This window comes from Lissotriton helveticus, chromosome 4_1 (genome assembly GCF_964261635.1).
Source record: "Lissotriton helveticus chromosome 4_1, aLisHel1.1, whole genome shotgun sequence".
NCBI lineage: Eukaryota > Metazoa > Chordata > Amphibia > Caudata > Salamandridae > Lissotriton > Lissotriton helveticus.
Window position 1 is genome coordinate 247,419,108 of NC_136063.1, and position 27,194 is coordinate 247,446,301.

A 27,194-nucleotide genomic window follows, 5' to 3' on the forward strand; every position below is an offset into this window, starting at 1 on the left:
CAAGCCATTTCACTAATCAGAAGCCAGCATTTACGAAGGACAATGACGCAAGCCAATAACAAATATGGGCGGAGAGTGGGCAGGGCTGCTATTCCATGCTACAATACAGCATGGATCTCAGAGCAGCGCATGCACTGCCCAGACTCAACCTAAAAATGTGAGGTCATTGAAGCACATATTCAGATACAGTATGCCTAGCAGCAGGGCTCAAGTCGGGGGTACATACAGGTACATGGCGTCCCCCCACTCTTTTCACAGGGTGGACGCCATCCCCACTCCCAAGAAGTTGGGCTCACAGAAATATGCTGAACTTGTCCCGGTGTAATTTTCGGACACTAGAACACGTACAGCAGCGCCTGCACATTGTTTGCTTTCCATTCCCAGCACCAATGTGCAGGGAGGGAGGGTTTTTTGTCACCTCCAGCTGGGCCTAAATTAAGGGGCCATCCGGACTCCTTTTTTTTGTATATGCTGACTGAGGGCCGCCTGGAAACTTACATTTAAATGTAAATGCCACAGAGGGAAACAAAAAACACAGTTGATGGACAGAATGTAGAACAATGTCATACATTCACCCCAGTACAAAGATCTGGGCCTAAATCCATCGTTTTTTTGCACTCCACACCACCCTGGGTTAGACACTGGCTACATGCAAATCAGCTCTTACCCTGTGCCTCATGGGAACAGTCCAGTCCGAACTACCAAGCCATGTCTTTCCCAGACCGGAATCAAGCATCCAAGGACCGGTTTCTGGCTATCAGCCTTCATCAGCCTGGATAGCTTGACTCCAGTGGTGTGGAGAGCCTGGGACTCACATCTGAGCATCCCCAGCCCACTCGGGGTGAAATTGCAAAAAACACAGTTGATGGACAGAATGTAGAACAATGTCATACATTCACCCCAGTACAAAGATCTGGGCCTAAATCCATCGTTTTTTTGCACTCCACACCACCCTGGGTTACACACTGGCTATATGCAAATCAGCTCTGACCCTGTGCCTCATGGGAACAGTCCAGTCCGAACTACCAAGCCATGTCTTTCCCTGACCGGAATCAAGCATCCAAGGACCGGTTTCTGGCTATCAGCCTTCATCAGCCTGGATAGCTTGACTCCAGTGGTGTGGAGAGCCTGGGACTCACGTCTGAGTATCCCCAGCCCACTCGAGGTGAAATTGCAAAAAACACAGTTGATGGACAGAATATAGAACAATGTCATACATTCACCCCAGTACAAAGATCTGGGCCTAAATCCATCGTTTTTTTGCACTCCACACCACCCTGGGTTATACACTGGCTATATGCAAATCAGCTCTGACCCTGTGCCTCATGGGAACAGTCCAGTCCGAACTACCAAGCCATGTCTTTCCCAGACCGGAATCAAGCAACCAAGGACCGGTTTCTGGCTATCAGCCTTCATCAGCCTGGATAGCTTGACTCCAGTGGTGTGGAGAGCCTGGGACTCACATCTGAGCATCCCCAGCCCACTCGGGGTGAAATTGCAAAAAACACAGTTGATGGACAGAATGTAGAACAATGTCATACATTCACCCCAGTACAAAGATCTGGGCCTAAATCCATCGTTTTTTTGCACTCCACACCACCCTGGGTTACACACTGGCTATATGCAAATCAGCTCTGACCCTGTGCCTCATGGGAACAGTCCAGTCCGAACTACCAAGCCATGTCTTTCCCTGACCGGAATCAAGCATCCAAGGACCGGTTTCTGGCTATCAGCCTTCATCAGCCTGGATAGCTTGACTCCAGTGGTGTGGAGAGCCTGGGACTCACGTCTGAGCATCCCCAGCCCACTCGGGGTGAAATTGCAAAAAACACAGTTGATGGACAGAATGTAGAACAATGTCATACGTTCACCCCAGTACAAAGATCTGGGCCTAAATCCATCGTTTTTTTGCACTCCACACCACCCTGGGTTATACACTGGCTATATGCAAATCAGCTCTGACCCTGTGCCTCATGGGAACAGTCCAGTCCGAACTACCAAGCCATGTCTTTCCCAGACCGGAATCAAGCATCCAAGGACCGGTTTCTGGCTATCAGCCTTCATCAGCCTGGATAGCTTGACTCCAGTGGTGTGGAGAGCCTGGGACTCACGTCTGAGCATCCCCAGCCCACTCGGGGTGAAATTGCAAAAAACACAGTTGATGGACAGAATGCAGAACAATGTCATACAGTCACCCCAGTACAAAGATCTGGGCCTAAATCCATCGTTTTTTTGCACTCCACACCACCCTGGGTTAGACACTGGCTATATGCAAATCAGCTCTGACCCTGTGCCTCATGGGAACAGTCCAGTCCGAACTACCAAGCCATGTCTTTCCCAGACCGGAATCAAGCATCCAAGGACCGGTTTCTGGCTATCAGCCTTCATCAGCCTGGATAGCTTGACTCCAGTGGTGTGGAGAGCCTGGGACTCACGTCTGAGCATCCCCAGCCCACTCGGGGTGAAATTGCAAAAAACACAGTTGATGGACAGAATGTAGAACAATGTCATACATTCACCCCAGTACAAAGGTCTGGGCCTGAATCCATCCTTTTTTTGCTCTCTACACCACCCTGGGTTAGACACTGGCTATATGCAAATCAGCTCTGACCCTGTGCCTCATGGGAACAGTCCAGTCCGAACTACCAAGCCATGTCTTTCCCAGACCGGAATCAAGCATCCAAGGACCGGTTTCTGGCTATCAGCCTTCATCAGCCTGGATAGCTTGACTCCAGTGGTGTGGAGAGCCTGGGACTCCCGTCTGAGCATCCCCAGCCCACTCGGGGTGAAATTGCAAAAAACACAGTTGATGGACAGAATGTAGAACAATGTCATACATTCACCCCAGTACAAAGATCTGGGCCTAAATCCATCGTTTTTTTGCACTCCACACCACCCTGGGTTAGACACTGGCTATATGCAAATCAGCTCTGACCCTGTGGCTCATGGGAACAGTCCAGTCCGAACTACCAAGCCATGTCTTTCCCAGACCGGAATCAAGCATCCAAGGACCGGTTTCTGGCTATCAACCTTCATCAGCCTGGATAGCTTGACTCCAGTGGTGTGAAGAGCCTGGGACTCACGTCTGAGCATCCCTAGCCCACTCGGGGTGAAATTGCAAAAAAAATGACATGGCTTGGTAGAAACATTCTGTCCATCAACTGTGTTTTTTGCAACAGAGGGAAACAAAGGCACACAGCTTGCTTTCTCTTCATAGGTACTTAAGAGAGGCTTGCTTTTGCCTTTGTTCAGTCCCTGTCAGGGCACAAGTCCTAAAAAAAGAAGTGGGGGGATGCTGTCAACGGAAGTGACGTCACAACAGGAAGTGACGTCACGAAAGGTGGCTCCGATCTCGTCCCAGAGAGGCCAAAAAGGTGAAGTCCAGCTGTTTGGCAGGGGGGACGGCGTCCACCCTGTAAAATAAGTGGGGGGAAGCCGTCCACCCGCGAGGTACCCCGACTCGAGCCCTGGTCCCTGTATATAAATGCAGCCACTGTAAGACGATCAGATGGGTTAGTCTGTCCCAGTCTTTACAAAAATAATCTAAATAGCACTATATTTTTTTATAGCGCTGCCTCATGACGTCATGAGGTCCTTTGCATATTGTCTTACTTGGTCTGTCCCATCACTTCTTTTTATACAACTTGTGCTCTGCCTAGCAGAGTCACGCATGTGCTGCCTAGGCTCGACCTAAAAACTAGAAAAAACGGGCTTTGCTTTGACATAGAGGAACAGGGGTGGGGCTCAGACTTTTGGCATGGGTGTGCTTCGGTTTGGGACTCGATCACAGAACCGGTGTGGAGCAGCAACAGTCTATTTTGTGGCTCCTTGTGGCAGTAGAAATAGAATACAACCACTAGAAAAGGAAGATTTAGCTGGATTTTTTCTTTTTTTTAAAGAAGAAAAAATTGAAAGATTTGTACGAAGTTCTGAATCATCCATGCTTGCACCTTCACACACTTTTAGATTTCCCCAATATGCCTACTTATGATTTGAAAATAAGTATTTCTTACTTTTTGATGGTTGTGTTTGCCAGGTAACTAATAATATTTATTTATAGGAGTTTAAAAAACATTATTTATTTAAAATAAACAGGGTTCACCTAATCTCGCTTCCTGTGATATCATCATGGGTTAGAAACCATGTGAAATCTCTTCCCTCCTTTGATGATTCTAATGAAATGATCCCTTTGGTCAGCATGCCGTATACGTGCATTTAAACATTTGAGAAGATGACGCAATAGTTAGTATTTGCAAAACGTCATTCAGTTTGTATGGCTTCTCATTTTACTTTTTCTTGCAGAAATTGCAGAGGGAGACCAATCCCAGACCTTTTAATGAAACAATAAGCCAGGTATTCGAGACCATTTCTGGAGATTCCGACTTTCCGGAGATCAGTCCATACAAGTGTAGAAGATGTGCTGTGGTAGGAAATTCTGGGAATCTGAGGGATTCGGGCTATGGAATATGGATTGACGGCCATGATCTTGTTTTGCGGTGAGTAAATAAGCTTTGTTTATATTGTTGCTTGTTGGCTCCTTAACACCTTAGGAGCTCGTAAACAAACCTCCCCAGTGCTGCGCTGTCCATTATCCAGTGCTGAACTGGACGTCCAGCGGTCGCACGCAGCACTGGGGAGGTAGTGCCCGTGACGACCGTTGGCCGACGGCAGCACCTAAAGGGTTAAAAGTGATGATGTGTGAAGACGAACATGGCACCAATCATTTGTCAACAAATCACACCTCGGATAAGAGAGATGGGAAAAAGAGCAAGCATGATTGGATGTACAGCACAAAGAATGTCAGCAGGAGGCTCTGCTTGCTAAAAAGGTGGAAGATCTTTTAAAGGAACACACATAGTATAAAAACACACGAGAAAACGAAATAGTGCACAAAGCAATGAGTGAAAGAAACTGGCTGAATAGCGTATTTAAGTGAGTGAGATAGCATTGGGGTATGAGAAAAATAACATAGTGACTGCAAATCTTTTTCCAATTTTAAATGAATTGCACGTTTAGTGCCTAAAAGTAAAACTTTCACTGAATACACACGACGTTGTTGTAAAAAAAATTACAATGTTCCTATGCGACAAGTTACGATAGATAATTTGTAATCTGAAAAACAAATGGCTATAGCTTAGCTGTAAGCCATTGTAAGGTAATGTCTAGCAAGATTTTGTCCTTAGTTGATGGGATACATTTATTGCACAGAGATAGAGGTGGGATAGAGCTAATTCACTATTTAATAATTTTATTTTAGATAGAGATGGGGGAGAGCTAACTCACTATTTATCAATTTTATATTACTCGTGTATGTTTTGTTCTGGTTCGTTGTTTGTGAATCAAAATTATATTGGAAGAAAAATTGGAAACAACCTCTTTCTCGATTCAAATATTTGGATAGCTTTTCAGAAGAATATTACTTTCTTTCTTTACATAAACAGTGGATTGAACACTGCAGTCAACAAGGCTGGGATATATTGCTTTAGATTTTCTAATTTGACCTCATAAATATACTATGACCACAAAAGGGAAGAAGCTACAATTAACAAATGTAACCATTAACAAATACATCAAGTAATTTGTGTCGGATGAAACACATATTCCAATGTGCAGGCCCTAATATTGTCTAATATTGCATGGAAAATGCTGTGCGCGTTGATTTCAATACAAGTGTACTTCAACCTTTTTAGTCAGTCTTTAATTTAGCATCTTGACTGCTCGACAGGGCCAACATGTAAATAACGTTTCCCTTTTGTGCTAGCCTCTCTGGCTCCCACTCACAGCCCATTTCTTGCTTAGATCGGTTTCTGACATTTGGTGATGGATCAGCCCATTTTCTTAGCAGATCACCAGAAGACAAAGGGGACAATTTAGAGCTTGATAGAGAGGGAACACCTTGCTCCATTTACAGGTAGGGAAACCACTGTCTTTCTGTTTGCAGAACCTCAGGTGGCTTTGTTGTTAAAAACCCCGACCTGGTGGACTGCCATTAGTTCACAGTGACGGCCACCTTGCCCTAGAGCGGGGCATTCATCACTACATTTTCACTGCCCAGGATCTCCATACAAAGGCAGACCAACGATCAAATGATTCGCAAAATACGTCCTTTTCTTCCCGAATCTGCGATTAAGACACTGGTTTCTGCCCTTGTCCTATCATCCTTGGACTATTGTAATGGTTTATTTCTTAACGCGCAAACCCGAGTTACTGCAAAACTTCAAACTATACAAAATGCAGCAGCCCGTCTCATCACCGGCAAAACAAAGTTCGAACCCATTGCCAAAAACATAAAAGACCTCCATTGGCTGACTGTACAAAAAAGAGTCCACTTTAAGGCCCTCTGTATAGTCTTTAAATCAGTCAATAATCAAGGACCACATTTTCTACGAGACAAACTTCAATTTTACAAGCCTACAAGAGCTCTACGATCAGCCACCCTTAACCAACTGCTTGTTCCACGCACCAAAACAGTGTCCTGGGGGGACCGTCGCTTTTTGGTGGCGGCCCCCAGACTTTGGAACACCTTGCCTCTCAACATCAGACAAAGTGCTACGCTGTTCCAGTTTCGCAAACTTCTGAAAACCTGGCTTTTCTCTCAGTAACCCATTCTAATCCGTCAACCTGTTTAGTCTTTCATTCCTCACTCTCTTCAATAATGGTTTTGAGCGCCTTGACGCCTTAGGGTATAAGCAGCGCTTTACAAGTGTTAAAAATAAATAAATAAACGATTCAATACGACTGACAAAAAAAGCAGGGACTTCACCAAAGTACAGATCAAAATCCAAAAGTTCATCCTTAGCTATGCTCAATGAAAAGCATGCTTCTTACATAACTCAAGCTTCATTAAGCAAACTAAACTGCTCTGACAGATAGTAAGAATAAAGAACTGTAACACGCATGAAATCGGCCTTAATCTGCTCTTTAGAGGACCTTTAAGGACCACCAATTCGAATGGGGATGCAGGACAACTCTTACCATCAGCATTTAACGCTAAAGGACACTAATTGCTAGTACAAAAACTAGAAGACGCAGGAATTTAGGGCATGGATTTGAATTAGATAACGTTCTACCTCATTGACAGAGTGCAAGTTGTCACTTTCACACCGTTCTACTCATTCACCACCTCTCAATGCTCAACAGTCGCACCCCTCCTCTTTAGCGCATAGCTGACCTCACTTCCAGACCTTGTCAGTTCAATATTAAAGCAATACATTCTGGTCAAAATATCAACCTGCAAAGCTAATGCATACACTGCATCAACTATCACAATATCAATAAGGTAAGTAGATGTAAATCTACATTTACCTATTAGCAGTCATTCTTAACACAGAAGTAGTCGATATAGTGGCTGTGATATTTTAGATGGCTGGTGCTTCAGCCATAATGTTATAGCATATGACCATCAGCTCCTTCAAGATTACCTGCTATATCTAGGTTGATAGTACCTACTTCATCCTAAACCTCAAAAACCTTGAGGACTTGCCTGTCAGAAATACAACACTGGATGCTAAGAAACCATCTTAAACTTAACTCAAAAAAACATGTAAATACTCAAATGTGGTATATACTACAACCAGTAGCGGCTCGTGGTGGGAGTGGTGTGGTGGGCGGGGCGGGGAGGAGCAGGGTGGTGGGTAGTAAACTACAGCATATGGCCGAACAGAGGTAAGTAAACAAATAAATACATAAAACCAATTTCATTGCACGCGCAGCATTGCCAAATGTGATGCAGCTCGCGCAACATTTGTTTTATATATTTATTTGTTTACTTACCTCTGTTCAGCCATATGTTGTAGTTTATTACCCCCCACCCCGCCTCACCACCCACAGCACTCCCACCACAAGCCGCTACTGGCTACAACCATCATCCTATATTCACTTGCCCCTCTGAGCAAGTGCCGATTGTACGGAGGGTGCGGCGGGGATCGAATAGAAGCACTATTTAAGCCATGACAGAACGAACGCGCAGCGGACGCGCGCAGCGGGTGCGCCGGTGGCGCGCCAATGGCAAGCCCGTCTGCATCCGTCTGCGCCTGGCCCGTGCCTAGTGCCAGACCCCCTGCCCAAACTAGGAATAAGGATGCCAAAGTAAGGTACAATAGTCACAAACTATTGAAACTCCAGCCCCCCCCCCACATTGCCCAACCCTAAATTTGTTGAATGAAGCTAAAAACTGTTCAGAATGTCTACTCCCGTTCAACTTCACTCCGAGCAGCATTGTACCACAGCAACCCGCTAAGGACGGTAGAAAGAAAGACAAAAATGATAAAAGCTGCCTTGCTCAACGCACGGTCCCTGGTAAAACACGACTCAGACACAGCCAACTTAATTGAATCTCACGCCCTTGATATACTATTTGTCACGGAATCTTGGGCGAATGAAGCCTCTGGCATAGATCTGGCACTGGCTCTCCCTGGGGGCTATTCCATAATTCGGGCGGATAGGATAGGTAAAAGAGAGGGTGGGTTAGCTAGCATTTATAAAGATGAGCTACACGTAAGAGGATCGGACACAGGCAACAACCTGGACTGTGAGATTCTATCCTTTAATATTGTTATCACAAAAAACTATGGCTTCAAAGGCCTCCTGCTATACAGACCCCCCAAAAGCCCAAACCCCCCCTGATGCAACTTCTCGATCCGTTCTTAGAATCTAGCTTAAAAGAGACAGATTATACCATACTGGCGGATTTCAACCTTCACTTAGAAAAAAACGCAGATAGAGATACCCTGCTTATCACACAAACCATGGCCAGATGCTCACTGATAAAAAAGGTCCAACAGGGCACCCACTCCGCTGGAAACACACTGGACGGAGTATTTAATTCCAACCCCAATTTAACGATTGGGGAAATTATTCCAGTGCCATGGTCTGACCATAAAGTCATCAAGTTTTCCCTGGTGATTAAGCAAGACATAATGTCAAGACCTATGCAAACAAGAAACCATACATATCAGGACTGTGCTAATTTGAACGTACCCAAGTTACAGGAACAATTGGAAGGAACAACCCCCGAATTAAACCCTGACTGTAACATAGCCAACGAGCAACTAAATACCTGGATCAAATCCGCGGTCCTAAAAATTGCTCCTATAAAGAAGGCAAGATCCAGAAGAAAAAAAGCTTCTGAACCTTCGTTTTGCAGTGTGAATCTTTCTGGATTCACTATGCTGTGCATTATTTCGCGGTCTTGTGGTTGGGTCCGGATTCGTAGTCTTTTCTTTCTTCTTTTTTGTAGCCCAGGTGGGCGACGACGTCCCACCTTTGGTGTATTTCTGGTGATGTCGGCACGCTTCCCGCGGAAGCTCCCACTCCTGGGCGCCATCTTCAGATTCTTTTTTCCGCGGTTGGGTCTGGATCGTTCCCGAAAGGGCTCCAGACATTTTTGGATAAAGAAGAAGAAGAAAAGTACTCACCTTTTGCAAGAAAAGAGATTGAGAAGACTACAGGAGACTACATAATCCAAGAGGACGACGAAGGAGAAGAAGAACTTCAAGAACTTAAAGAACTTCGACGTCTATCGGAGAATGGAAGCTCAGGGGGCACCCTGAACGCATGAGATGGACAACACTCCTTTCAAATTCTGCCGCAACTGCCACCACAAGTACACGCAGAAGGACCAGCACCCGGTCTGCAACCTTTGCCTACCAGTCGACCACCGTAGCGAGGACTGCAACGCCTGCTCCGCCTTCACGCTGAAGACTCTTCGAGTGAGAGAGAGACAGAGGATAGCCAACGCCACCATGCAGGGCAAGGGACAGCCACCGTCCCTTCAAGACCTGGGGCTATCATCAGACGAGGAGGACAACGCCGCCACCGAACACGACGGCTACACGGTCGTAGAGACCGATATTACGAAGGCTCCAAAGAAGGTAGGAGACTCTACGGCTCCTAAGGCACCGAGAGACCCCGAGTCTCGAAAAATTGAGGGTAAAACCTCGAAAGTGCCGACCCTGAAAACTTCGGCGTCCGCGACTACACCAAGGCACAGCGGATCCTCTGCGAAGGACTCCCAGGCGCTGAGAGCTGGAGAACAGCAGAAGACATCGAAAATCGCCCCTGAAAAGGAGCGTTCGACGCCGAGGGAAAAGGACCCAAAGGGCGCTTCAGTGCCAGAGAGCCAGCTCGGCACCGAAACCTTCGACGACGAAGGTTGGCTCGGCGTCGAAAAGAGCGGCCGATCCATTCGACGCAGACCACGCTGTCGAAATGGAGAAAAAGAAAAGACGGCTCGAGGCCGAGATGGAAAACATCCTGCAGCGGAAAAAAGATTTCGACGCCAGGATGAAGGAATACACAATCCCGACGAAACCTAGGCTACAGGTGGTCGAGGAAACGGAGGAGGAGGACTACGACCTCGAAGGACAGTCGGTGGGCATCGAGACCTTCAACGACCAAGAAGAGGAGGAGGCCTCCTACTACGAGGATGAAGGAGACGACGACCGCAGAACACTCCTCGGGTCTGCATACTCGGAGACTCAGGAAATAGATTGGCAGGACGTCGACACCGAGAGCCCAAAGGCAGCCGTTGAAATGTTTTCCTCGAGTCCCTCGCTGCCGGATGACATCGGAGTCTACAACACAGTCATCAGGAATGCAGCTGCCGTTTTCAAAGTAAAACTCGACGAAGAGAAGCAGAAAGCAGACTTCCTTCTCAAGACACTTCTCCCTACACAAACAAGGAGCCAGTTCCTGCCCATGCTCGACAGTTTCATGGCACAGGGAAAAGAGGCTTTCAAAGAACCAGCTACATGCAAAGCCGTCACTCCCAGGACGGAGAAAAAGTATAAACTTCCCTCCAAGGACCCACCCTACATTCAGGGATCGGTCTCAGCAGACTCCATCATCGCAGCCACAGCAAGAAAGAGGGCCAATGTGCCTACTACTTCTGGGCCACCTCCAGACAAAGAAAGCAAGAGGATGGACCTGGTGGGGAGAAGAATTGAACTGAATGCTGCAATGCACTGGCGCATGGCGAATTCCAATGCACTGCTCAACAGGCACCAATACCAGAACCAGGAAGAGCTGGGCCAGTTAATAAAGAACATGCCACAGGAATTCAAGCAAAGAGCTTAAAACCTTGTTGAAGAGGGGAAGAATGTAGCCAATTCTTGCCTCAAGACTGCCCTGGACGGAGCAGACACCTCCAGCAGGCTCATGATGATGGACATGGTATAGAGTCAAAATATCGAGTTTTTTATTTCGACTAGACAGAATATCGAGTTAAAAATATGTAATAGACATAATATCGACCAGACAGAATATAGACTACCAAAATATCGACTAGAAAATTTTAATATTGAATAGAATAGCAATAATATTGATTCCAAAATATAGAATGGACATAATATAGACTAGTCAGAATATAAACAACAAAAATATCGAAATTAAGATAAGTTAATATTAATTTTTAATTTAAGGGGTAATATAATTCTGTAGCGGGTTGTGGGTTTATAGGGGTATAGGGTGGGAAGTAATTTAATTATAATTAATTAAATATGTTATTTTATTTATTGGTATTTATTTAGAATTAATTCTTAATTAATTATTAATTGGTAATTAATTAAAATTAAATTGGTAATTAATTATAATTGATTAATTGATAAAAAAATGTTAATTTTAATAATTTATTTTCTGTAGCGGGTTGTGGGTTTATAGGGGAATAGGGTGGGAAGTAATTTAATTATAATTAATAAAATATGTTATTTTATTTATAGGTATTTATTTCGAAATAATTGTTAATTAATTAATAATTGGTAATTAATTAAAATATAATTGGTAATTTATTGTAATTGATAAATTGATCATTATGTTACTTTTATTAAATTATTTTTTGTAGTGGGTTGTGGGTTTATAGGGGAACAGCTTGGAAAGTAATTTAATAGTAAGTAATTACATATTTAAAATATTATTTTGTGTCTAATTTCTAACTATTTTTAAATTGTAAAAAGATTTATGGTTAATTGGTAAATAATTAGTATTATTAGGTTATTTGTATTATTAATTAATTTTTATTTAAAATTTTTATTGATTAATTAATATATTTTATACAATTGTAAAATATTTTAATTAATTTGTAATTGGTATTAATATTTATGTTATTTATATTTATATATGAAGTATTTACTTTCCCTACTATTGCACTCACTGGAGTGTAAAAAGTAATTTTTACCCCTACGCTATCCAACGCTTTCCCTTCTGTTGCACTCTCTGGAGTGGGAATAGTAATTTTTACCCCTATGCTATCCAACGCTTTCCCTACTGTTGCACTCTCTGGAGTGGGAATAGTAATATTTACCCTCCCACTATCCAACGCTTTCCCTACTGTTGCACTCTCTGGAGTTGGAATAGTAATTTTTACCCCTACGCTATCCAACGTTTTCCCTTACCGGTTGCACTCACTGGAGTGGGAATAGTAATTTTTAAACATACGGTATCCAACGCTTTCCCCTACTGTTGAATTCACTGGAGTGGGAATAGTAATTTTTACCCCTACGCTATCCAACGCTTTCCCTACTGTTGCACTCACTGGAGTGGGAATAGTAATGTTTACCCCTATGCTATCCAACGCTTTTCCTACTGTTGCACTCTTTGGAGTGGGAATAGTAATTTTTACCCCTTCGCTATCCAACGCTTTCCCTACTGTTGCACTCTTTGGAGTGGGAATAGTAATTTTTACCCCTACGCTATCCAATGTTTTCCCTACTGTTGCACTTACTGGAGTGGTTGTATTAAATGTAACCCTCTCGCTATCCTACGGTAAAAATATTGTATATGTTTTGTTAATGATGGATGTATGACATTACAACGCATGATTTTACATCGCATGCCTTTACAACGCGGTATTTACAACGAATACCTTTACAACGCATAATGCTTTTGGGCGCTGGATAGTGAATAGTTTAATTTACTATTCCAATTCCAGTCCCCGTGGATAGTAGGGAAGGTGTTGGATAGTACATTAAACCTATTCCCTATCCTAGAGCGCCCCCCAGCGCAATGCGTTGTAATGGTTTGTGTTGTAAAAGTTGCATCGTAAAGGCACTGCGTGGTAAAAGTTGCGTTGTAAAGGATGTTTACCGTTAATAATATGTATATATATATATATATATATATATATATATATATATATATATATATATATATAGATATATATATTACATTTTTTATTTTTTTGTATTTTAAAGTTACATTAATTATTTATTAATTTTACATGTATTTAATTATTTTAAGTATGTTTAAATTACTTATATGTATCATTATATTAGTTTTAAATAAATTTTACGACATTTAAAAAATTAGATATTTTGACAGTCTATATTTTTTACAATCGACATTTTGGAGTCGATATTTTTGTACTTACCTGTTTGTAGATAGGCAGTCGATAATCTGGCATTCTATATTTTTACCTTGATATTTTGGTAGGTCGAAATTTTGTCTGTCGATATTCTGTCAGTGATCCGATGGGCATCACGGAAAGAAGACAAGCCTGGCTCAGAATTTCGTGCTTCAAGCCAGAAGTGCAGCACAGCATCCTCAACACACCGTTCAACGGAGAAACGTTGTTCGGGGCCCCAGTTGACGAGAAACTCAGCCAACTGAAGAAGGATAACGAGACTGCAAGATCCTTGGGGGCATTGCAGTTCAGAGGTACTAAAAGGGGCAACCCGTCACGAAGACCTAACGGGAGGGGAGGAAACCAGCCAGGAACATCACACCAGGCGTTCCAACAAGCCCACCAAGCAGACACCCAGACACAGCAGGGACAGCAAAAACAGTCCTGGCAGTACCAACCAAGAGGCCAGTCGTTTCGAGGGGGACAGCAACCCGCCTCTAAGTGACTCAATAAAACTCCATGTGCCCACCCGAGCAAAAACTCCCAGGGTGGAGCACAAACACATCGGACAAGAGTTACGTGAATTAAACACCTCCGTACATGTAAGACCAGTGGGAGGAAGACTGAAACACTTCTTCAGGGAGTGGAAGAGTATAACATCAGACAAATGGGTACTCAACATCATACAGTACGGGTACTGCATAGAGTTGGAAGGGAAGCCAACGGACCGAAAGCCAAAAAGAAGGCCAATAGCAAGGAAAGACCTAGAGCTCCTTCAGGAGGAAGCAAAGGAGCTCCTGCAAAAACAAGCCATAGAGCCAGTTTCTTACAGGGAAAGGAACAAGGGCATATACTCAACATACTTCCTGGTCCCAAAGGTGGACGAAACTATGAGACCCATCCTGGACCTAAGATTCTTAAACAAGTTCGTAAGAACGCGAAAGTTCAAGATGACCTCCCTACAAGAGGCGGGGACTTCATGGTCACCATTGACCTAAAAGATGCCTACCTGCACATCCCAATGAACAGAAGCCGCAAGCACCTCCTCAGATTCATCATCGGAGAAGACCACTACCAGTTCACAACCATGGCGTTCGGACTCAAATCAGCACCAAGGGTTTTCACAAAGTGCCTCGCAACAGTTGCAGCACACCTACGAAGGGAAGGGATACACGTATACCCTTACCTGGACGACTGGCTGATCAAAGCAAGCTCATGCAAAACGTGCAAACAGCACGCACAGAGAGTGACCAGCACGCTGATGAACCTAGGATTCTCCATCCACTGGGGAAAATCCTCCTTGGAACCAGAACAAATAAAATTTTTCCTGGGAGCACAGATCGACACCTTATAGAGCAAGGTGTTCCCCAGCGAGAAGAGAACGATAGCGCTCGTGAGGGAGACGCAGCTCTACTAGAAGTGGCAAGCTCGGACAGTGAGGACAGCGAGCAAAATCATGGGCATGATGGCATCATGCATACACCTAATGCCAAACGTACGGCTCCACATGAGCCCTTTACAGGAATGGCTACAGGAGCAATGGTCACAAGCTACAGGGGGGGATCTAGTGGTTGTAACGAACGCAGTGCAGAAAGAGATGGCATGGTGGGACATGGGGAACATAACAAGGGGGAAGCCTCTGACGCCACCAACGCCAAAAGTGACCATTACCACAGGCGCGTCCCAGAAGGGATGGGGCGCTCATATGGAGGAACTCAAAGTAAGAGACCTGTGGACACCAGCAGATGCGGTCAGACACATCAATTACCTGGAGTTGAAGACAGTTTTCCTAGCCATAAAGGCCTTCCAAACAAAACTGTACAACCAGAGAGTGTTGATCCAGACAGACAACACAACAGCAATGTTTTACATCAACAAGCAAGGGGGGACACAATCAGCCCCGCTTTCGAAACTAGCGCAGGAGATATGGAGATGGGCCATCCCACTCAAGGTAGACCTGCTAGCCATACATCTACCAGGAAAAGACAATGTAGAAGCAGACTGGCTCAGCAGGCAGACATCGGCATCCCACAAGTGGGAACTCAATGCACAAGAGACGAGAAGGCTCTTTGACAGGTGGGGAACACCGTCGGTAGACCAATTTGCAACACGCCACAATGCAAAATGCCAAAACTTCGCATCCAGGCAGCCCGGGGAGGGCTCCCTGGGGAATGCCCTATGGATAGACTGGTCCAGGATATTTTGCTTACGCTTTTCCCCCGATACCGCTGATGCACAAGGTACTCAGCAAGTGCAGAGCGAGCAACATGACCCTGATACTGGTCGCACCACAGTGGGCCAGGCAGACATGGTACTCGCAGATCTTGGAGATGACACAGAGTGCACCCCACAGATTTGGGAGAAGAAAAGACCTACTCTCCATGCAAAACGGAGAAGTGCTGCACCCGGAGCCAGAGAGCCTGAGCCTCGTAGCGTGGCTCCTAAGGACATAGAGTTTGCGCATTTGAAACTGCCAGAAAGCACCCTAAGGGTACTTCGGGAGGAACGAAGACCCAGCACACGGAAGTGCTACGTAGCGAAATGGAAGAGATTTACACTGTGGTGCAGGAGGGAAAAGCTACACAATAAGATGAAAATGGACTCGACAGTGCTAAAGTACCTCATGCACCTGCTCGACAAAAATCTGAGCTCATCCTCACTGAAGGTTCACTTGGCAGCGATAGTCGCTTACACGAGAGGAGAAACGTGCAAGAGTTTCTTCACATCACAGGTGATTAAGAGATTCCTGGAGGGAGCAAAGAGGATCGCACCGCCAAAGAGGGTGCCACCACCTGCATGGAACCTTAACCTAGTACTAATGGAACTCATGAAGGAACCTTTCAAACCAATTCACAAGGCCTCCCTAGAAAATGCTGACCATGAAAACAGCTTTCCTGGTAGCAATCACTTCACTGCGCAGAGTGAGCAAGCTGCAGGCACTAACGCTACAGGAACCCTACATACAGATACACAGCGATAGGGTGGTGATGAGAACGGACCCACACTTGGGCACTGCACACTCTGGACGCCAGAAGGGCAGTCATACACTACATTGAGAGAACGAAAGAGCACAAGAAAACAAAGCAGTTCTTTGTGTCCTTCGCTAACAGTTTCATGGGGAAACCAGTAACTAAAGGAACAATTGCGCGATGGATCGCCCAAACAATACAGTTCTGCCACAAGCGGGCAGGGCAGGAACTAACAGAGGGGACACGTGCCCACTCTACCAGGAAAAAAGGAGCTAAAATAGCTTTCCTAGCTAACACACCAATTCAGGATATATGCCTGGCGGCAACATGGGCTTCAGTGCACACGTTCACGAAACACTACTGTGTGGATATACAGATGAACAAGGAAGCACAAGTCGGACAAAGGTCACATATTCAATAACCAACGCTCATCTTCCACCCAGCCGCCACAAACATGAGAAACCGCTACAAAGTCTATGCACAGCATAGTGAATCCAGAAAGATTCACGCTGCAAAACGAATAGTTTCTTACCTGTCGGTGTAGTTTTGCAGCTTGATGATCTTTCTGGATTCGCTAGCGAACCCACCCACCTCCGCCAGAAAGGTGAGGCTGGAGAGAAAAGGTGGTTGAAACAAAGACAATACTTAAAAAAGAAGCCTTAAAGGTTAAAGCGGTGAAAAGACTTTAGTTGAACAACAAAACGAACACGAGAAAAAAGAATCCGAAGATGGCGCCTAGGAGTGGGAGCTTCCGCGGGAAGCGTGCCGACGTCACCGGAAATACACCAAAGGTGGGACGTCGACGCCCACTTGGGCTTCGAAAAAAAAAAAAATAAAAGAAAAGAAAACGAATCCGGACCCAACCACAAGACCGCGGAATAATGCACAGCATAGTGAATCCAGAAAGTTTATCAAGCTGCAAAACTACACCGACAGGTAAGAAACTATTCGTTCTCTGAGAAATTAAGACTATTAAAACAGACCTGTAGAAGGGTCGAACGGAAATGGAAAAAACTGATTCTGGAAGAAAAATCCTCCTATTATGTAAAGAAAATCAATGATGCCAAAAACTCCTGTAAAGAACTATTCTGTACAGTTAAGAAACTGACTAACCCGAAGGCTAACGTCCAACTGGAGGAGAAAGACAAATTTTGTAATACATTGGGACAATTCTTTATTACCAAAGTACAGTTAGTATACGATTCAGTTAGGCCCACCAATCACATCATCACTCCAAAAACAGGGGCTCATCCCAACCTCTGTGGGGTCAGAGAAACTGGAGATTCGGGGTTCAGATTTATGACCCCTTCAGTAGAACAGATACAGCAAACAATCCTAGAAACTAGGTCCGGAGGTACCACTGATCCATGTCCACCCAAGATCCTCCATCTGTTCCCAGAGTTACTAAGCAAACAACTCCAAATACTTTTAGAGAAATTAATGCAGGCAATCTGGAAAATGGCATCTGTCACACCACTGTTGAAAAAGCCTAATCTAGATCCCCTAGACCCAGCTAACTATAGGGCTATATCAAAAATACCATTCCCGGCTAAAGTGCTGGAAAAAATTCTAAACTCACAGTTGACAGGGTACCTCAGGTCTGCTCACGCCCTAGACCACTCACAGTACGGGTTTAGGGAAGAACACGGGACCGAAAGAGCACTGATCATGGCGGTGGAAGAGCTCAGGAGTGTACTGGATACAAGCGGAAAGGCTGCCTTGATTCTCTTAGATCTATTGGCAGCCTTCGATACCGTCAACCATGATATACTCCTCGCTCGCCTCGCTGTTCTGGGGGTCCATGGCTCTACCCTTGCTCTAATGCCTTCATTCCTAAAAGATAGAACCTTCAACGTTAAAACAGGGGACTGTACCTCTAAACTCGTTAAATCCCCATGGGGGGTGCCACAGGGCTCTTCCTTAAGCCCCACCCTTTTTTAACATATACGTAGCCCCTTTAGCCTCCATCATCAGGAACTGCGGGTTCCTTCCTGTCTCCTACGCCGATGACACACAAATAGTGGTGTCCATCTCTAACAACCTTGAAGAAACGGTGGAGAGGTTCAGGAAATGCCTGGAACAAGTAAATAATTGGATGCAAACAAACTCTGAAATTAAATGGCAATAAATCGGAGCTAATGCTATTTGGCATAAAACCCAACATTTGGTCACAGAAATGGTGGTCGGACAGTCTGGGCCCTCGCTCATTGCCAGTGAATAAAGTCAAGAATTTGGGGTTCCTGCTTGATGATAAACATACATTCCTCGCCCAGACAAACAAACTGACTTCCTCGGTGTGGCACACCTTGAAGCTGATAGAAAAGCTACTGCCGTTCATCCCCTTAGACACCCGCAAAACATTGGTAACCATGCTAGCCCTGTCAAGACTTGATTATGGAAACGCCTTGTTTGCAGGGATGCAGAAGCAAGTAATGCTAAAATTACCCGACTACAAAATGCAGCCGCTAGGCTGGTTCTGGACATCCCCAAGTCTGAACCAGTAGCCCACAGATTTAGGAGTCTACACTGGCTTACAATTGAGAAAGGGTGTGCTTCAAATCAGCTAGCCTGGCCTATAAGGCCCTCCATGGGATTGTCTCCCATTTTCTAAAACAGAACTTAAAAAAATATGAACCACCAAGGAACCTCAGATCTAGCAAGGCGAAACTAATCAAAAACCCCAGATTTAAACTACTAAGATGGGGGGGGGGGTGAGTTTTTTGCAGCATGCCGCCAGGACATGGAATCTGTTGCCTCTCTCAGTAAAGAATAGTCCTTCACTTCCAGTGTTCAGGAAAGCTGTAAAAACCTGGCTCTTCTCGGCCTAGGCGTTCCTCCAGCTCGGCAGGGCTAGACTCTGTTCATTTGATACAGCGCCAAGACGCCCCAGGGCATTCGCACGCTCTACAAATCTTCAAATCAATCAAATCTAGGACAGCACTAGATACTTCAAAGTCTTGAGGAACCGCAGCATGACCATAGACTTAAACTTCTCACTCCAAACCATCATATCATAGTAACCAGGGATGCTTTCATTGGTTTGAAAACTCTAGGGTGTCTTCCCTTATGTAGGCCCTTATTACTGCATTCCGCCATCAATAGCCTAGTGTTGTCATTTCTTGATGATGTAAATGCCCTCTGCATCAGTCTTTCAAATAATCTGAGTGTCTAGCTACAACAAATCAAGAATGCACAGTCAGACAAGCCCTGAGCAGGGAGAACTACATTAGCTAGGTCCTCCAGACCCTAGCTGGTCACAAATACCAACATAAATCTCTTTCACAGCCCTCTGCATCGCATATACTGTGAGCCCGAGAACAGGATCTGTCGTCTTGCAGACAAATATGGTCAAATTTTTTGACTGATTGATTAGATTGCGTATGAGGTTTCCAGCAATAGCCAGACTGCCAATGAGTACAATTGCCAAGATTTCTACTGTGTCTGCATGTAACTAAACACATACCTCTGGAACGAAAAACATTCATGTGCTGATATTCATCAGGTGTTTCATTGGAAGCCCAATTCAGTAAAATGCAACATGGGTAGACGTCTTATACGAAGGATTTACAGGGTAGTACACATTTAGGGCCTCATTAGGATGGCGGACGGACCAGCGTCCGTCCGCCACCCCCGAGGAAGAGGGACCGTCCGCATGGGCAGCAGCGGTCCCTCCAGGCAAATTAGGATGTGACCGCCATCCTGGCGGTCACATCCTGGATCTTTAACCTTGCGGCGGGTGCTGCTTGAAGCAGCACCCGCCGCAAGGTTAAAAAAGCATGTTTCACATTTGAAATGAAATGAAATGAAAATGGGATTTGTAAAGCGCTGCAGTTGCCCTGAGGCGTCCAGGCGCTGAAAATAAACAGAGAATGTCCTCAGGAGGTTACTAATTACTGAAACAAAAAAGTTTTAAGCTATTTTCGGAAGCTAGTTAGGTTGGGATTATCTCGCATCCGCAGAGGGAGGGTGTTCCACAGTTTAGACACGTGGTACGAGAACGAACGTCCTCCTGCTCTGGCTCTGAAGATTCTGGGGATTTTAGCTAATGATGCGGTTAAAGAGCGAAGTGCCTTGTTGGGCAGATAGGGGGAAATGAGGGAGCAGTTGATTTCTGGACCTATTTTCCAGAAGGTCTGGTGGGCGATGCACAGAGCCTTAAACTTTACTCTGTCCCTAACAGGCAACCAGTGTAGAGTTCTGAGGCTGGTTTTTATTGAGGTCCTCCGTGGGACTCCCAGTAGCGCACCAGCGGCACAATTTTGGGTGCGCTGAAGTTTTTGTAAGGTGTAATCTGGTGCTCCGAGATAGAGGGCATTATTGAAGTCCAGACGGGACTGGACCAAACCCTGTATGATTATTTGTCTGGCCTCAAATGGAAGAAGGGAAAGAATTTTTTTAATCAGCCTAAGGAGGCCAAAACAGGTGGCCAAAACTTTAGTAGCCTGTGTGTTAAGGCTCAGCGACTTGTCGAGCCATACCCCCAGACTTTTGATGTTATCTCTCGGGGGTGGAGCCGCACCCATGCTTGCGGGCCATATCAGCTCCAGAGTGGAAGGGGCCGCCGGGCCCAGGAGCATGAGCTCAGTTTTGTCGTCGTTGAGCTTCAGGCATGAGTTCATCATCCAGCTCTTTATATCCTCCAGGCAAGCCGCTAGATTGGGCGGTGATTGGAGGCTGCTCTTCTGTGCAAGGGAGACCACCAACTGGGTGTCGTCCGCATAGGAAATGATGTTAACACCATGCGGACGAACAATCCCGGCCAGTGGCCTCATATATGCGTTGAATAGCGTAGGGCTCAAGGATGAACCCTGCGGGACTCCACACCCCAAAGGCCTGCTTGATGACACGAATGTTCCGTCAAAGACCTGGAAGGTTCTGTCTGATAGAAAAGACTCGAACCAAACCAGGGCTTCTCCAGACACTCCTAGGTCGGCGAGGCGGTTCAACAGAATTTTATGATGTACCGTGTCAAACGCGGCACTAAGATCAAGGAGGATCATTGCCACTGACCCCCCCCCCCGATCCAAGATCCGTCTCGCTTCCTCAGTTATGACCAATAGAGCGGTCTCTGTCCCATGTTTTGGGCGAAAACCCGTCTGGGAGGCATCGAGGAGATGGTTTTCCTCGAGAAAATTCGTCAGAGTGGTATTGACGTGCTTCTCCAGGATCTTGGATACCCATGGGAGCAGAGAAATCGGGTGGTAGTTGCCCGGGTTAGCTGGGTCGAGGGAAGGTTTTTTTAGTAAGGCCCGCACCATTGCGTGTTTCCAGGTTACTGGTACCATCCCACTCAGTATGGAAGAATTCAACAATTCCAGGAGGGTAGGGAAAATGGTTTTGCTGAGCATCCCCAGTGAACCCGGTGGAGCAGGGTCACATGGAGAGCCGGTTTTTACAAGTTGTGCCAGACTCTCCAATGTTTCCAATTTCAACAGAGGAAGGGACTCCAGCTTATTGTCCCTGTCCAGAACCGAGTCCAAGCGTTGAGAGGGTGAATCCATTGATGGATTTGGAAAGGAGAGGTAGATTTTGTTCACTTTTTGAAAGAAGAAGTCCACCAACTCATTGCATTTGGACAGTGAGCTACTATTGTCTGTGACAGGCAAAGAGGGTTTTATCAGGGTGTTTACTATGCGGTATATTTCTTTCGGCTTAGATTTAGCCTAGGGTATTTTATCGTTATAGTAAGCTGTTTGCGAGGTTTTTATGGCCGTTTTGTAGTTCCTAATAATTTCCCTATAAGTAGCTTTATCAGCGGGATCGTAGGTCTTGCACCATTTCCTCTCTTGTCTCTTACAGAGACGCTTTAGATTTCTAAGGTCTTCTGTGTACCACAGGGCTGATTTACTTTTCCTCTTTGACTTAGATGGGTACGAGGGGAGGACCAGATCAAGAGAGGTAGTTATCCACTCGTTATATTTAATGTTGTTTGCTATCGGGTCATGGGAGAGTATGGGTCTGGTGGTGTTGAGAGCCTTCATCCAGTTGTCGATAGGAAGTTTGGACCAATTTTGAGTTTTCCGCGATGTAAAAGAGGATGGGGGGGTTTACTCGTGGTCCAGGTGAAGGCTATCAAGAAGTGGTCTGACCATGGGAGACTACTAATGGTACCCACTTTGAGCTGGTCGCTGTTGCTAAAGATTGGGTCCAAAAGATGACCTTTTTCATGCGTAGCAGAGGGGACTAATTGCTCCAGTTGAATGGCAGCCAGGTTTGACATCATTTCTAGTGCCGTGGAGTCCAACAGGTTGTCAAAATGTATATTAAAATCTCCCAATAAGGTGAAGTTGGAGGGAGAGACAACCAGTTGGCACCCACCGATAGAAGAGATGTGTTAAATTTTCCAATGGAGCCAGGGGGCCGATAGATGAGAATACCAGTAAAGCTGGAATTGGGGGAGAACTCAATGGCGAAGGACAGATTTTCGCAGTCCTCAATCTCCTCAGACAAACAGCGGCAGGCATAACTCTCCTTGTAAATAATTGCAAGGCCGCCACCTCTGCCCAGCGGTCGGTCAACCCGCGCTATCTGATATCCCGGAGTGATGGCCTGTGCCAGATCCGGCTGAGAATCTTGATTTAACCAAGGCTCAGTTAAAAAGATCACGTCCGGTGAGTGTTCGTCTAGTAGTAGGGAGATTTCTAAGCAGTGTTTCGCTAGGGACCTGCAATTCAGCAAAAGCATAGAATAGTCCTTTATTTCAGGTCTAACAGTGATAGTTTTAAAGGTTAGCTCGGATTTACACTGCATACAGCAACGAGGGATCGCCAAAGGGTGTCTGGGGGGGGCCATGCACAAAGCGGCAGGCACCGTGTGGTGCCTGCCGCTTTGGGCATGCAAATGCAGGGGGGTACCATAGGTACCCCCATGTGCACCCCCACCCCCTCTTTACCCTGGGGGCCCGCAAGGTCCCCCCAGAAGCAAAGGTCCACATGCTTTTCCACGGAGGAAAAACCGCCGTGGAAAAGCATGTTTACTCATGCTTCCTAATTTGGCTGACGGTGTCTTGCAGACACCGCCACCAAATGGCCCGGCAAAACCCGCGGATCAGCGGCGGACGGACCTGTCGTCCGCCGCTGGTCCCACCACATTCCATCCTAATCTGGCGGTGGGTGTTTGATGTGGCCGTGGCGGTGAATCCGCATCCTCCGGGCTGGCGGTGGCTTCCGCGGGCCCGGAGGATGCGGATTCACCGCCATCCTAATGAGGCCCATAATCTGTGCAACGTGATTTAGCAAGCCTATTACAGTCATGGCTTGTTGTGGAATTCTTCCCTGTTCCACTGAGCCCTCGTTGGCAGCTTGCGCCCTGCGTGTGTATGCTGAACAGCAGTAGCAGATGGGAGTCAGGGGATGGGTAAGCTGTAGAAAGTATGGTGAGCCATCCTCAGTGAGGCTAATAGTACTGGGAAGGCCTTGACCTGAATGGATACAGCTTTCAACTGAAAGCCCTTAAACAGATAAATGGAGAGCAAAGTGAAGCACCCGCTTTCTCTGATGCTGAACCTTCTGTTTTGAGTGTTTATAGTCCAGTTTGCTTGTTTTCTACCTAAGAAACATTATGACTTAAACACTCAGATTTCACTGACTCACCTCACTTAAGACATCTTTGTGTCATCCTGGTAAAGTCCTCCCGCTAGGCTCCTGTGAACCAGGCCTGAAAACATTCGTACATAATTGGTAGTTTATTTTGCTCTTTGCACTGTAGTGGACAGCCTTTTAGCTGAGGGAACTGCACTTTCGCAGACTCTGTGTGGAAATTTACCCGAGCAAGCTTGGAGCGTAGTAAGAAAAAGGTGAAGATTTGAAGTAGAGAGGGAAAAGGTATCCTCTTTCTTGCAGTCCCTTCCTTCAGTTTCAGCTCCAGAGCTCATCACAGCTTAAACACTGTACACAGATGAAATTATGAATTTAGTGGCAGCGGCATATGCGATCTTTACTTCTTGCTCTTTGTAAGGAACGGATTGCCCCTCTTTTCTCTAAGCATCCTACTTCCCTTCATTCAAAGCTGTGATCATTGTAATTGTTTACATTTTTTAGGAACCATAACTGCTGTGCATTTTGCAAATTGCAATGATCTGTAATCTTGGTTCTTATGACCTCAATGCAATTTTTGTTGAACAAGCTACAAGCCAAACTACACCCTACATATGTGTTTCCTTGCTTGTTGTCATGGGGGCTTCTTTTTATCTTTTTAGGTTGCTTCTTTCTTTTTGTTCACTGGGATTTGTATGAATTGGGGTTCAGGTGTGAGATTCTCTTTGAGTGGAAGGTGTCTTGTGCTTTTTTTTTTATTGTTCTTTTATGTGACTCATATGACACTAGACCACGCTCTAAAAATAAAATGGCTAGCCTACATTAAGAACTTTTTAATTGACCTAGGGTTAGAGAAATACTACCTCACTCCTGAAAAGATCTGCGAACTCTCGAAAAAGGAGTTAAAAGTTCTGGCCCTGGGACATTTGGACAATTTAAGGCTTCTCTCTGAAGCAGGCAAACCATCTGTTCAACATGCTATAATGGTACAATCCACCTTTTCCATTCAGCCCTATCTAAATCTTGAAATCAGTATTTTTGATCGTTATCTTCTGACAAGATTTAGATTAAACCAATTTCACAGATTAACAGCATTCCCACTAATGAACGCATGGGATCCAAATCTACCCCCCCTGTCCTTGTGACGGAAAGTCCACGCAATCCACTCTACATGTAGTTATGTTCTGCAAATTTTATAGTAAACATCGAAAACTGTGGCTATTATCCCTGTTAAAATCTTGGGGTTTTAGACAATGTCGTCCTGCCATGCTCTGTCTACAGCTCCTAGACACAGAAACCACCTGTTATCACGTACTAAACTTTTTGAAATGCATATTTAGGCACAGGAAAAATTTGTAAAGTAATTTCCATTCGATTAGTGCACTCTAAATGAACTGTGAGTAATTGCCCTCCGATCAGTGCACTTCAAATGAACTGTGAAAATGATTTTTTGTATGTGAAATTGTATTGTATTACATAATTTTATGATCACAAATTTTGAAAGGAAGAAATTATTATGTATTAATACTGCTTTTATGGATTTCTAATTTCTGAAATTCCGAATAAAGAAAAAATGTATTATTATTATTATGTAACTCATATATAAAAAATTCCATTACTTTGTCTGTGCACGATGCTCTGTATGACTACAAGCAAGGCTCCCGCTAAGTCTTAGATTTTTGCACATTTTATACATTTTGATGACTCAAGTACAGCTAAATGTATTTCTCATCCACCATTATTTTCAAAATCAGCTTTTGTCTGTGATTACTTGTATAGGCAGTGTTAAAGCAGCATCAAACGGAGGTTCTTCGACCAGCAAATTAATTTTTCTCCCTTGTGTGATTCAGAATGAACAAAGCAGTCACGGTGGGATATGAAGTTGATGTTGGAAGCAAAACCACTCACCAGTTCATCTACCCTGAGAGTGCTCACAATCTCCAGGAGAATGCCACTATGATACTCATCCCTTTCAAAACCCTAGACTTAGAGTGGATTATCAGTGCTCTCACTACAGGAAAGATCGACCAGTAAGTATGGCAGAACTCTGTCTTCTACAATATATTAACAGCAACCACATAGATTTGCTTTTGATTTGATTTGATTTCACTTTTATAAAAATGTGGCCGTTACCAAGAAGGGCGTCTTGGCGCTATGAATAAGCAGCAGAATGGCGAAGATTACTTCAGGTGAAATATCCATATTTTCAGGATTGTTTTTAGGTCTCGACTACCAGGCAAACTCAGGAAAAGCATTCTGAGTAAAATAGGTATTTTATCATCTGGGTCTCTCCCTATACACAGAAGAGGCCATGTTCAGGCCTCTTTTCTGTGACCTGATATCACCACTATGTTACCTCGCCTTGTGGGCCACTCACAGAGGACTGTATTGAAAGGCAATACAAAGAAGCTGCCTGATGTGTTCTGTATTTTAGTAGGAGCATCTCTTATGGCCTCATTGCTAAGAGAACGTGTAGAATGGAAATTGTTTCTTCGGTTAGGTGAAAAAAATCCTTCCACCAACCCTCGACTTACAACATCCTTCTAGTCTTCTCAAAGTTTTTAAAAAGAAGCATAATTCACCTAGATACAATCACAATTTTTGTACTCAATCAAATTACAATTTCAATACACAATCAATTTATGGTTTGAGTTCTCAGACACATTATTGTTTTGGTACTCAATCACATTGCTGTTTCATTCTCAGGCATGTTTTAGTATCACAGTTCTATCGCATTCTGATTTCATTTCTCATTCATGTTACAGTTACAATACTCAAATCACATTACGATTTCACTGCTCTATCATCCTACAATTACAATACTCAATCAAATTACCATTCTGGAGCTCATTCACATTAATGTTTCAAAGCATTATGCCATATGTTGTAAATTCTGGCCTTGGCCATATGCCCGTCACTGTTTTTTATGTATGCGTATATATAGGTAATCTCAGTTTGTACTGGAAGTTTTTTGCATTACATTTTTCACCACAGAATCCATCTAAGGTCTGACTTGATAGTGGAGCTGCCTATTGGACGTTTAGTTACTAACATGTTTGATACATGCATGGAGTTGGCTATGTGGCTCCTACCAAGAGGAGTTTAACTCTCTCGCCTCATGGCATTCGGAGTGTAATTATACCTTAGGTCACAGTTTCCATGGAAAATGCATTTTATGTTATATGGAGATATAGGTCCCCTGATGTCAAACCTTCTTCATTGCCTGCATGCCTGACTTGATTCCTATTTCCAGCTACTAGCTCAATCCCCCCCCCCACCTCCCTCAATGTTCCTTGTGACTTGTTTTTTGTGTTTTTTGTTCTCTTGTAACCAGTGTAACTAATGTAACTATTT

General features: G+C 44.8%; 1 protein-coding gene across 2 annotated transcripts in view; it reads left to right on the top strand.

Annotated features, from left to right (window-relative positions):
• The window catches only part of LOC144828499 (CMP-N-acetylneuraminate-beta-galactosamide-alpha-2,3-sialyltransferase 1-like), a 381,835-nt gene that overhangs the window by 306,624 nt on the left and 48,017 nt on the right, over nt 1-27,194 (top strand). For both annotated transcript variants that reach the window (XM_078686722.1, XM_078686721.1), the window contains exons 3-4: nt 4,303-4,496; nt 25,691-25,870. In XM_078686722.1, coding sequence (XP_078542848.1) covers nt 4,303-4,496; nt 25,691-25,870 — 374 coding nt within the window. The remainder of the gene's footprint in view (nt 1-4,302; nt 4,497-25,690; nt 25,871-27,194) is intronic.